This window comes from Pieris napi, chromosome 12 (genome assembly GCF_905475465.1).
Source record: "Pieris napi chromosome 12, ilPieNapi1.2, whole genome shotgun sequence".
NCBI classification, from domain to species: domain Eukaryota; kingdom Metazoa; phylum Arthropoda; class Insecta; order Lepidoptera; family Pieridae; genus Pieris; species Pieris napi.
Genome location: NC_062245.1, coordinates 1301312 through 1314867, shown reverse-complemented (window position 1 = coordinate 1314867; position 13556 = coordinate 1301312). Strand labels below are relative to the sequence as shown.

The 13556-nt window shown below is 31.9% G+C and overlaps 1 protein-coding gene across 2 annotated transcripts in view; it reads right to left on the bottom strand.

The window, feature by feature from the left end:
* The window catches only part of LOC125054850 (sodium/calcium exchanger 3), a 77553-nt gene that overhangs the window by 18333 nt on the left and 45664 nt on the right, over positions 1-13556 (bottom strand). For both annotated transcript variants that reach the window (XM_047656978.1, XM_047656979.1), the window contains exon 2: positions 2509-2600. In XM_047656978.1, the coding sequence (XP_047512934.1) occupies positions 2509-2600 (92 nt within the window). The remainder of the gene's footprint in view (positions 1-2508; positions 2601-13556) is intronic.

The following is a 13556-nucleotide window of genomic DNA, read 5'->3' as shown; positions in this document are numbered from 1 at the left end:
AGGTAGCTTAAATCTGACTAAAGCTCAATGGAATTATGGATTTTTTTAAATTTGAAATTTGTGCTTTTACTAATAATATATAATGACTTTACTTGATAATTAAATAACATACAAATACAAGGAATTGAAAGCTTTATTAAGAATCCAAAAATTTTCTCACAAAAATATACCAGAAACCACAAAAATGTGTAAGGCACTTTTTATTACATTATCCTTGTAAATGATTTGAAAGCCATACTCTACCAGTTTCGCCTCAATAATTTTATTGGAATTTTGTACGAATAAAGTAAAATGATTTATAAATTTATTGCAAAATTTCTAATTTTGGCAACACAGTATATCCGCTAACATTTTTGGGTGAAATAAATTATTTTGTCTCTTTCAGATATAAGTGTATTTCTGCCCTAACTAAAACTGTACTTGCAGGTTGAATTCCTAACAAAACCTAGGTTGCTTGCTATCTGCAGCGGTTGCCACTGAACCCCAACAGCGCCACCTACCGTTTTATGACGGATGATCGCAAGCATAGCCAGTGCATATGCAAAATAATTGTATGTCAAACAGTTGGGATTAGATTTGAGTTTCATTTCAATACGTAATAGATATAACATAAATAGAAAACCTGAACTACTCTCGCGAAAATCATATCTTTTTCTGATAGCGAAACTATGTTTACAATTGTTAATAAAAAGTCAATCCAATATCCTGCAGGTTACGGGAAACTGTCGAATCAAAACACAACATGTCCTTTGTCAATTTAGATAGGACGCCATTTTATTATTTACCCTTCGGCGATGTCAAAAAAGATTTCCATTTCGGAAAATCTGTTACGAAGTCGTTTGTTTTGGTGAGTACGTTATTGTCCCATTGTAGAGGAAACTTGTTTGCTTACTGTATTTGTACACAATTTCCCATTTAAAAGTAAAACTCAAAAATGATTTATATTATTTATTTTATCGTTATAGAAGCGTTCAAATCTCACAACAAGGAGTATAGGAGGGCTATTTAAATTGTATTTTTAATAATTGACAATATTATACCTAGACTGAAACGTATAGCGACGCGATGACTTCGAAGCAACCCAGTTTTAATAACAATGTTCCTACAATTTACAACGTTTTGGGTTGCGCTAATATTCCTTTTAAGATCTTTATATTAAACATTATACTCGAAATAAAAGTCCAAACTGGTATAATATGCAATTTTGGTGTATAATACTTAAAAAACCAGTGGCATAACATTCTTCGGTGATTTGGTGTTTTGCGATTATTTGTTTTTTCCTAAGGCTTGTCGGTTTCCTCACGATGTCTTCAATCACCGTACGAGGGAGTATTAAATGCGCACGTATAAAAGTCAATTGGTGCACAGTTGGGGTTTGAACCTACGACCTCAGCGATGAGAGTCGCACGCTGAATCCTCTATACAATAACAGAATATATAAGAAAAAAGTAGGACAAGGAATGTAATTGGGCAGCCTTACTGCTAAAAGCAATTTCTTCCAGATAACCCAGACGTAAAGATAGAAACATTAAAAAATTAAATAAATTACTTAATATAATATACATCGATCGATACTTTATAGATAAACCGAAAATAAACAATTATTTATTTATGGAACAATATTACCTACTTTTATTCTTTATCTAGCCACATCCGGTTTACGGAAACTTGCCACTAGGTTACACAATAACGTATCGGTTTTCGTGTTGGCGTTATATATTCAATACATGTATATATTATATTATATAATGGGTCGAATCGTATAATATTTCGTTGTTATATTAACACAACCACTACCGTAGCTCAGGTGTCGTACAGAAAGCTCCGAAATAACATAACATATTGTCACATTGTATGCTTATTTTAAAGAGAAATTAAGAACATAACCAAGGAGAGAAAGTAATTTTTATTATTAAGTTACATATATAAATAATTAAAATTAAAAAAAAACTATAATACCCTAAAGAAAGAATCTATTAAATATACTGATAAATATCATGCTTCATCAATCTACAACCTTCAGTAATTATTAATTAACGGATAATTAAATTAATGACTGATTAATTCAGTTGTAAAGTGATTCCAATTATTAAGTCCTTTTTCAAATTTGTTGTCCATAATTAAAAGGCAAAAATAATTAAAATTTCATTCAACTTCACCATTGAGGATTTAAAATTTGTTTATTATTTAAGCCAAAAACCACAATTCAATTTCTTTCAATAAATTTTATGTTAAATATATAGAATATATGATGATACATATTTTTAAACGAACTAAAGAGTTTCGAGCTAGCTCTTTTCAGTACTATTCAAGCCAGCTGTAACAAAAAAATTACGGCTCAAAATCGCCTTTAAATGTTTATATGAAACCAATTTGCCATACAACTAAATCCGTTGAATACAAGTTTGAAGAAGGACCTTATAAAGTGCTAATGTGCTTTAATTTGAAATAATACTATTTTTTATATTATTATGGAAAAATTTAATAAAGAAACCATCATATACATACCATCAAGCAATTCTGGGTCACCGATGTTGACGTAGAAAAGTACGTCCTTCTCATAGCTGTCCTCTTCGATTATGTGCAGCGGGATTACTTTTCTGTAACAATTAAAATGGATGAAATAAATTCACATTTTATTAACATTCAAATATAACTATCATTGATGTATACTAACTTTTTTAGTATAGTAGTTTATTCTAAGAGTACATTGTCTTCACATATAATTATTTAACAAATGTAACAAAATATTGTAAACCTATTTTAAAAGAGTAAGTGTGGAGTTTCTTGCCCATTCTTCTCCACACGAAACTACCTTTTGGAAGGGGCAACTAGAATCATCTTCATATTTTTTTTTGACGTTCAAAAGTGCCATTTTAGATGGTCTAATTGAAAAAAAAGGATTTGACTTTGAAACTTGGCTTATACGACTATTTTCACTTAGTTATTCAAATTACTTTCACTAAAATAAATCAAATTCAGAAGCGCAGTTCACGACGCCCTCACAATCTAATTCTACCTAAGTTTAGAACCAATTACGGTAAAAAAGTGCAGACAGCCTGGTAATATTTAAATTAAGACTAAAAGACCATATCTTGAGTGATCCCCGTTCTCTACGTAAATGAAAGTCCACCCAAGTTCTACTCTCTAATTCATCCTTCAAGCTCTTCAATGACCCACAACGTGATAAACGTATCTTTAGTATATAAGTTCTCATGTAAGTAACTATTGTCTAATATGAGAACAAATCTCAATACAGACTTCTTGAGTCTTTAAACCTAAATACAGACTTTTAATTACAATTTAGCCAGGTTTGAGTTCCACAGTAAAATGTTGACAAATATGAAATTATTGTAAACAAAAACGCATCGGAAAAAATGGTAACTATGGCAACTAATTAGTATTTTCTTTTGTTTATATTTCGTAAAGACGATCGTATTTACGCTGTAATTGTCACAGTGCATTAGTTAAATTGTAAACAGTAGTTGTAACTAGGTGATATTTAAAACTTAATTCACAAGTCGTGATAGATCGTGAACATGACTCATGACTTATGATATCGATCATACATCAATTGCTTTCGTAGTATTCCAGAGTAATAATAAATGTATGCTAATGATTGGAGCTTTTGTATTTTTAGACGCGTCTCAATTGTCTAATATAGGTCAATGACTAACTTTAAGATAGCTTAACATAACACGCTTTGTTTGAATATTACTTATACTAAATGTATGAAAACCATTGTTTTATTGTTCTATCAGTTCCAACAATAAACACATAGTCCAAACAAATATATTTTAAATATTTTTCGTATATTGTACAAAGAATCCCGGCCACGGCCTTATTAACGCAATAATTATTTTAATTTTATTTATTTACACTTCCTTACATTTATAGAAAACAAAAAAAAACATTACAAGGAATGATACCGCCGGCCTTATGACTAACAAGCGATCTCTTCAAGGCAACCCTAGTAAGAAAAGAAACTAAAAAGAGAAATATGATGGGTAAAATGCAAGAAGTGCATAACCAAATCTTATAAAAAATTATAGAAGCATCAACCTTAATCTAAAATTATATCTATAATTTTTTTAAAAATAAAATAAACTAAAATCTGAAAAGCAAATGTCACGGATTCATGAATTGCGATGCAATACAAAAGAATAGAACAATAATGAGGTATTGCCTGGCTAAAAGAGACGAGATCCACGGGCGAAGCTGCGTCCAAAATATAAGACTTGCACAGCCTGATATAATTTTTTTCTTTAGTGAAAACTTTCTATAAGCCCATGGACTTAGTCACACCGAGACCATTAACAAATTATGGCGCTAAATAGATACTCGACCATGTACTGGTATACATAATATAGGTCAATTAAGCATAAAAAGCTAATTACAGAGAGAAACGTTATCATTAATTTAATAAAACCTCCCTCAAATTTCGTAACGTTAGACCTGTTTTCCTTCATTACACTTAATTCGATTACAATGTTGGGCGGAATTAAAAATTAAACAAGTTCCTGTAGATAACGTGTACGAGCCTTGGCCGAACATAGGGAATCACCACGCTTATAAAACTAAGAAAGAACTAAGAAAAATTGTGACCCTCTTCAAAATAGATTTATAAATCTATTAATTATATAAAAGTTTGGTAAATAATCTTTACTAATACTTATATAAACGGTAACTGAAGTTGTAAACTCAACTTATATGATAACTAATACTTATATACCAACAATATGAGTTACTTATAAAAGATTACAATTTCCTGATCAAAATCAAAATACGTTTATTCAATTTAGATGCGTGTTAGGGCATGCTTATGAATGTCAAAAACGTTTACAAAATTCACGAAAGAGCAAGACTACGCCATCCGTTCGCAAAACTACCAGGAGGCCTGGTTCTGAGAAGAACGGGCAAGAAACTCAGCAAGTTTTACCTGGTTCTCAACAAGGTTTAATGATATTTTAATTCAAGTTTTCTTTTTATTATTTAGAACGAAAAATCATTCATTGAGCAGTAATCGAATGCATGACCTTAATAATAAATCGTAACCTTAACCACTAACTCCAATTGGTAATTTAAGCAATGGAACATAAATATGTTCTAATTTTTCTTAATAAAAACGATTCCTTAATAAGGACCGTAAGTTTAGCCTTGTCGTTATTAATGTAATTAGTTCTGTAATAGCCTACGGCGTAGCAAAATGCTACGTAAATCGTAGCTAACTTACAGCGAATATTTTCTAAATTCCTCAATTCAAATGTCGACCTTGTTTTCAGGTAATTAGGTTAATACGTCCGTTACTCTGGAATGGCTTGTTTCTAACATCAGCGATACAAATCGTCTATTAAGAGTTAAATATTACTTAAGCCGCTAAATTAAGATATATTATATATACATAAGTATTTTAATTAAGGTTTATTAATTAATATTCACTCAGGATTATAATATACATATTAATATGCAATGTGATATGTGGGCGAGTTGGCTGGTCTCAAGTATTGGCTTGTATGTTGAACTAAGAAAAACATGAGTAAGAAGGCTTCTATTGTAAGATATAAAAGTAAAAAAGAACCCCTTTTGTGCTATGATTCCTTAAATCAAGCCATTAATTAAAAATATAGTATGTTATTATTATTTTTATTTAACATTTAATGAACCACACAATTTTTACACACACAAGAAGTGAAGTGTTGGGACTTATTGTAATGATTCCACGCCACGTTTTCTGATTAACAGCCTTATATATTATACGAAATGAACGTTGGTTGGTGCATCATTATATAAAGAGACTAACCTCTCTGTTTTTGATTACGTAGTTCACAAAGTATACGTAATTAACTGGCCACGAAGTAATAAGCTTGCCAATAACCTTGCCTATGACGTTTTCGTAATATCGGGTAATATTGGCAGCTTAAAGGATTTATCGGGAGAACATTACTGATGCTTTGGCGTGAGTTTCATTATATTACTAACGGATCGAATAATCCTTGTAAGTTATGGAATATCTTTATTGTTATGATGGTAAATATTGTTGGCTGTATTCAGCTAAAAAGGTTAAAATTATAATTTCGAGAAAATAATTTCAATGATAATTTATAATTTCTTAATGACACATGATAATAAGATAAGACATACAATTAATCGCTCTGGTCTGAGAAGAACCAGCCCAGGAATTCATACAACTATTATTTTTTTTAAGAATAATTACTATATTTTGCCTCCTCCAATCCATTCCAAAGAGTGTAATAGATCAAACATTTATTATAATTATGATACGTTATATACGATAAGATTTTCTACTAGATCCAGTTTCATTGCTTTAACAAATGTAAAATCGATGTACTATGATTCTTTAATCAAGCAACTTGCGTCATTTTGTGGCACACTTGGACTGCATTCATAACCCTACCATACTCCATAAAACAAAGAAATACAATTCCTGTACTTATCAAAACTTAAGCAACAAAATCATTTATTCATTAGGTAACACAATGTACACTTATGAACGTCAATACAGAAATACATATTAAATGCTAAATGCTTCTAATTTTACATTTATTGCCAGTTCTCAAATCAAAGGTGTAGAACGGACGAGAAGAACTGGCAGTAAACTCTCCGGCACTCTTTTTAATCGCCATGTTTTTTGTTTTACTTTATTCTCGTTGGAACAACACGCAATAGATGATAGATGCGCTATTCCTTCCCTTATGGGGGCAGACATATTTCTGCATCTGTTCCGTAAATAACAATTTGACACATGTAAATTGCAAAAAAACACGCTTGACCGTAATGATTCACTAGTTAATGATAAAACCTACCCTCCAATCTTATTAACAAGACATCTTCCTTAATAACATCATTATATTTTATTCCCGCCATGAAGAGTATCGTTAAGAACAAGTGAAAATGACAGCTCAGTTAATAACCGCCATTTATCAAGAGGCTTCGTTGGAATTAATGGCTTATTTTGTATTACAATGGTAAATTTTATTACGTATTACATAATAAATGGTTTATATTAATTAAATTGAATTTTTATCTACGTATTCAAGTTTATAAGAATCGCGTCTTTATTTGTATATTATTGAGGAATGGGTATGGTATTGTAAAAAATTTCACATTAATAAATTAAATAAAACCATGGCGCTACAACCTTGGCGTATATGTTTCGTGATAATTTATTTTTCTTAATAGCCACATGATGCTTTACTTCACCGTACGAGCGAGTGTTATGCGTCCATACATAAAATGTCCATTATTGTACAGGTACGAGGATCGAAGATACGACCTCAGGGATGAGGCTTACACGTTAAAACCACTAGCATAGCTCGGAGCAACTATTTACATATCGGAATATTAAAACACTTTGCCTTATAGCTGATAGATTTTTGACCAACAAGTCACAAGTAAAACTGACTTTCTCGACTCACGTTGCAAACACCAGCAAGGTAGGTTATTAAAGAGAAATTCCATGTTTGATAGTATTATCAAATTATTAGTAGCATTTTTTGTAGTATTTATAAGTACTATATTATAAGTACACTATTGGGTATGTATGTTTGTAGTGTGAAATCAGTTTCCGCACTAATTAGCAAAAAACACATTTGTTTTTGGCTAATTAGCTCCTTCTGGAAGGTACTGTAAGGTTTTTCTAATTACTAATAAGGACAAGTTGGCTTATTTGATATACATACTTTTACTAAAGATATTTTAAAGGATTTTGATAAGATTTCTTTTAGTGAAAAAATATAAGAAAAGAAAACAAATAATTCGGCCATAGACTCTCACAGCCTTATATATATATTAATCCTGAAATAAGGAATATAACGCAGACCAGAAATTATTCTGAATAAAAAAGTGAACAGTTCATTTCTTAAGAGATATTCATTCTTAGTTTCTGATTTAGAAAAGAAATACCAAATCACTGTAAATTCATTACGTTTGCACCAGTATTAAAAGTAAGTGACGTCAATGTAAGCGTCCAATACATTTCTATTATTAGTACGAATCAATAACCATAATTTATTATGAAACACCATGGGTGGCCAGTTCTTATATTCAAAAACTGAATCGAAATTAATCATGTGTTATTATAATCAGATGTTAATAAATGATTAGAATTTCCATTTCCATGAAGAATGTGACACCGTTTTTATTTATTTTGTAATGATATAACAGTAAGAACTGGCTTGAGAATCTGAGGTCTAAGATCGTAAGTTCGAGCCCTATCTGGACACGAATGGACTGTTAGTTTTTTTTTTTAAGACAATTCACTCCAATTGACCTAGTCCCATGCTAAGCTGGTGAAGCTTGTGTTATGGGCAACGGATATACATACATATTATAGATAGACATATAAATACATATTTAAACACGACCGAACGACGATTTAAGCAAGACCTAAGCACAACGCCAAATGCTCATCACATCGATGTTCGTCTCAGCCGGGGATCAAACCCGGGACCCATGGATTCGCAGTCAGGGGTACTAACCACTAGACCAAAGAGTCGTCAAAACGCTACGTAATATTTTGCCCACACACAGCCCCACTGGTGTGTTTTACGTCAACGTTTAAATGAAATAAAAAACCAATTTTAATATAGCGTTAACTCTTTGTTAATCGAATCCGAAATCCTGAACGATTCGCAAATATTGAAATTGCAATAATGAAGTAAATAACTTTGAGCGAATGCGTAAATAAAACTGTTTATTAAATCGCATTTGTAGTAATTAATGTTTTAATTGTCGCTAAAAAGGGCGATCTGAACAAAACAAAAGAAAAAAAAAATATTTTTCAAGTCTATATAAGATGTACCACACCCATACTATTCCATAATAATTTATTTATTTACCCTTCGTTACCTTAAAAAAAACAGGCTACATAAGTTATTAGGCTGTCTAAGTTATTAAAAAACGGGCGGCCTTATAGCAAGCAAGGGATTTCTTCCAGGCAACCCCTTGTACGGAAAATATAAAATAGAAATACCTACTTTTGGCAAAAAACAAAAAGTGCATATTTAACAAACCACATATTACATACAACATAACCAAAACATTATTTTTTATTAGCCAAAAGTACAAATCAAAGTTAAACGATCAAAAAAGTTAAACCTGGCCTAACCATAACCAAATACCCAGCAATACAACAATACCCTGTATGTTTTAATATCTAGATTTCGTATATTCCACTAAAACTATTAGACAGCCGAAAGCCTGTTTTGTGAGCTTAAAGTTTGCTACGTCATTATACACTGCAAGCGAAACTTCCTAGAAGTTCAGCAATCCTATTATTGAATCACGGATTTATTATTCATGTTATGTGATAGTTGCGGTGTTTAATTGCGAATTTTATTAAAACTAATACAGTACATACTTACTTTAATTGTAATTTTAATAAAATACTTATTAACTTTCATAATTTTAACCAATTGTTGTAGTATTTTTTTATTTCACTCGTCGTTACGACAGACATATTCATACATATAGTTCCCACGAGAATGTAAGTGCGTGCTCCTATTTCACCATGCCTACTGCTGATATAGTAGAATAGCCCATAGAATTAATTTCCATTTTAAAGTTTAGTGCGAGTAGAACCTCGAACGTAGCGCATACGAGAAACACATTTGAACACTGACAAATCTAAAGTATTAAGAAAGAGCTATCAATCATTGATCAATAGGGAGACAATCCTTCTATTCATCACGACACGGATCGGGTTCCCATAACCATTGTTGACGTGTAACCATTTGTTATAACTTAACGAGTGACCCAAAAGGAATTGACAAATGGAACTCAGTATCAGGTTATAAATCTACTAGACATGTCTTCTTATTACAAAACCATTAATCACTGGGAATAGGTTTCACCACCAACGAAGGTATCTTTGGAATTATGCTTTTAATTACAGAATTTCAGTTTCCAAGACATCTGGAAAAACAGCTGCAATTAATACTTTTTGGTCAAAAAGGGCAAAATAAATAATTATTTTTTATACTTGTACTAGCAAACCCGGCGAACTCCGTTTCGCCACCAGATGGCTTCGTTTTATGTAACATTTCGTTTGGTGAAACATTTCGTTTGGTGATCCCGCTTTTCTGTTGAAATTTTTCCTGAATTGTCTTCTCTTTTTCTTTTTGCTATAAACCTCACGGAGCCCGAGACCTTTCCAACGAATGTAAAACCGTGGAAATCGGTTCGTGCGTTCTGGAGTTATAGCGTCAGGAAGGAAAACCCGACTTATTTTTATATAGTAGATTATTTTTTTATTTTTTTGTGAAACTTATGTTTACGTTTATTGTCACACATTTTAGATGTAAGATTTTGTAAAATAATTATTAGATTAAGTACTGTGTGTGATGTCGTAAGCTTAATAACTAAATAAATGGAAAAGTACTTAATATAAATTCAAAGTTGTCCTCCAATCGAATTTAATTAATTATTTATTTATTAACACTTCGTTGCAAGTATATAATTTTTTATTGCGTATACTATTTAATTGTACTACAGTTAAAATAATAAAGGGCAACTGGCGGCGTCATCGCTTCTGTGAGAAAAAAAATGGATATGATGAGCGCAGGAAGTGCAAAAATACATAAGACTTATAGTTATTTAGACAAACTCATGGAATAAAGGAAAGCAATTAAACATATGTTTACATATGAAATATAGTGAAAAGGATAATAAAATAAAAGGACACATGAAAATTAATAATGTAAGTTGCAAATCTAATATAGAATAATATGACATTGAATTATTCTCTCTCAAGAGTCACTTACTGCTTCTTAATATCGAGCCCATCTTAAATCAGTGCTTGAGGCTTCAAGATTGAACTTAGATTAATTTGCAAGTCAAGTGCGGCTCAAATTAATCCCTCAAACGTAATCTTCTTAATATAATCTTCGGCGTTTAAAATCTTTACAAGAAATTCAGTGATGGATAATAAATAGATTGATCTTAAAAAAAATCAGTGGCGCTACAACCTCTTAAGTCTTGGCCTCAGACTTCTGAATCTGTTTCATGATCATTTTTAAATCTAATAGGCAAGTAGGTGAACAAACAGCCTCCAGGGCCTGACACACGCTGTCGACATTTTGGGTCTAAGATATGTCGGTTTCCTCACGATGTTTTCCTTCACCGTTCGAGCAAATGTTAAATGCGCACATACAGAAAGACCATTGGTGCACAGCTGGAGTTCGAACCTACGACCTCAGGTATGAGAGTCACACGCTGAAGCCACTAGGCCAACACTGATCTTTTTTTTATATATAGAACGGGGGGCAAACGGGCCGGAGGCTCACCTGATGTTAAGTGATACCGCCGCCCATGGACACTCTCAATGCCAGAGGGCTCGCGAGTGCGTTTCCGGCCTTTTAACAATTGGTACGCTCTATTCTTGAAGGACCCTAAGTCGAATTGGTTCGGAAATACTTCAGTAGGCAGCTAGTTCCACATAGTGCGCGGCAAAAACTGCCTTGAAAAACGCTCAGTTGTGATCTTTCTTAAAGCATTATAAATTTGTGTAAACGTGGTGACGTGGTGACACTGACATATTATATCGAAGATGTGTACATTTTTTGTATCGCAAACGAGTGACGCAGCGAGAATAAAGTTCTAACCGCCGCCCGGGGACGACACAAGGAAAATTTGAAGGCGTATTACGGGATACACTTGTCACTCGAAGGCATTAGCCTTTATCGTTTGGAAATATCTGTGTCTGTTACATCGGTAAAAACAATTTGATGTCACAGTTGTTAGAAATATTCGAAAGTATAATAAAATATCTCCATATGTTTATTAAACAATTATAGAAAATTCGCACCTAAAGCACTAAAAAACAAATGAGTTTCAAATAATATAAACAAATGAAGTTAGAAAACGTACACAACGTTTTTTTCTTTTTTAAGCTAGTAATATAAATATTACACACGGCCGAGTTTTAATAAAAATACGAAGGTTTCGGTCAAAGAGTTTTAATTTATATTCTTTTGAATTATTTCTTTTAATCATCATTTCTATTGTTCAACTCGCCGCAATCAAATGATATTTAAATGAGAGGGATTTTACAGAGAGAAAGATTTTATATTATATATTTTTAATATATTACAATCATTTTTTTATTTAAAAAAACAACTCTGTCTTGGCAAATTTCTGTATCTGTTTTATGATATTTTTCAAGTTATACTTCTTTAGGCGCGTTATGAAAAATTGATGGGAGTGAAATTTTACGATGCTCGCGCACCGTGACACAAAATTAACAGAATGAAGTTGCCCACGGAAGATGCTACAGCATTGGACATAATTTAAAAACAACATTTGAATAATAATAGAATTTATGTTACACTTAATGTAAGAGAATAATAATAAATATTTATTTATTTAATTTTTCAAATGTAAACAGAACTTTATTGACTATAATGACTCCTTTTCCAGTCTTTGATTATTTAATTGTAATTAATTATTTGCAAGCAATCAAAAAATATTTTTAATGATGCCAAAGAATTATAGCTTCTTACGCGCGTACATACGTACACGCACCCTTTTTTTATTTCTTTATAGGCAAATAGGTGACCCTTTTAAGCCTGACACACCGTCGACGTTTCAAGGTTATGGCGGTTCCCTACCAATATTTTCCATTATTAATTAGCCGTAGTTGAAATACGACCTCAAAGTCTGAAGTCGCACACATAAGCCACAAGTAATTCTTCTGTAGTATCTCTTCTATATTTTTTCATTGTTACATATTTTAAAAGTTTAGGTTTAAAGGTAATACAATTCTATAGTTTTAATCGTTTATCTTTTTATCTTTATTATCGTCACGTAATGTCTGTTTTATTATATATGATATATTAGTTTATTAAAAATGATATTATCAAACCTTTACATTATATTAAAATTCGAATATTATAACATTTAAAGAAAGAAATGTATGAGGAATTTCCAAGAACATTTTATGATTTCACATTTGCACAATTCGAAATATAAAGTACAAGGAAACGTGAGAACTTACGGCTCAAAGACTGTACGATTGAGCTAAATCCCTTAAGCACTCGTTTCCGACATTATATTTCTACCTAAGGCGTAGTTGCTAGTTCTATTTTTATATTTACTAGAATAAAATTCATGAAATAACCGAACTTAAACATCTCTAGAAAAGAAGAAGATAAGTTACTTGGGACATGTGCTTTAACACGAACGGTACCGACTTCATCAAGTCATCATGATGGGCAAGTTCGAAGGGAAAATAGCCCTGGCAGAAGGAGGAAGTCGTGGCTCCGCAATATCAGAGAATGGACGAGAGTGGCCAGCGAACAGCTGATGCGCTTGGCAAAGAATAAGAAGGAGTATGACGAGCTGACCGCCAACCTCCAGTAGTGGAGAGGCACTACAAGAAGAAGAAGAAACATCTCTAAATTTCATTGATTGATCTCTTTCATTGAACATTTCATAACAACAGTGTAAGATTAAAATTTTAAATTGTAAGAAATGATCGAGGCACAAAATAATTCATAATTTTATTTTATAATTTTATTTTATTTCGTGGGATGGCAATT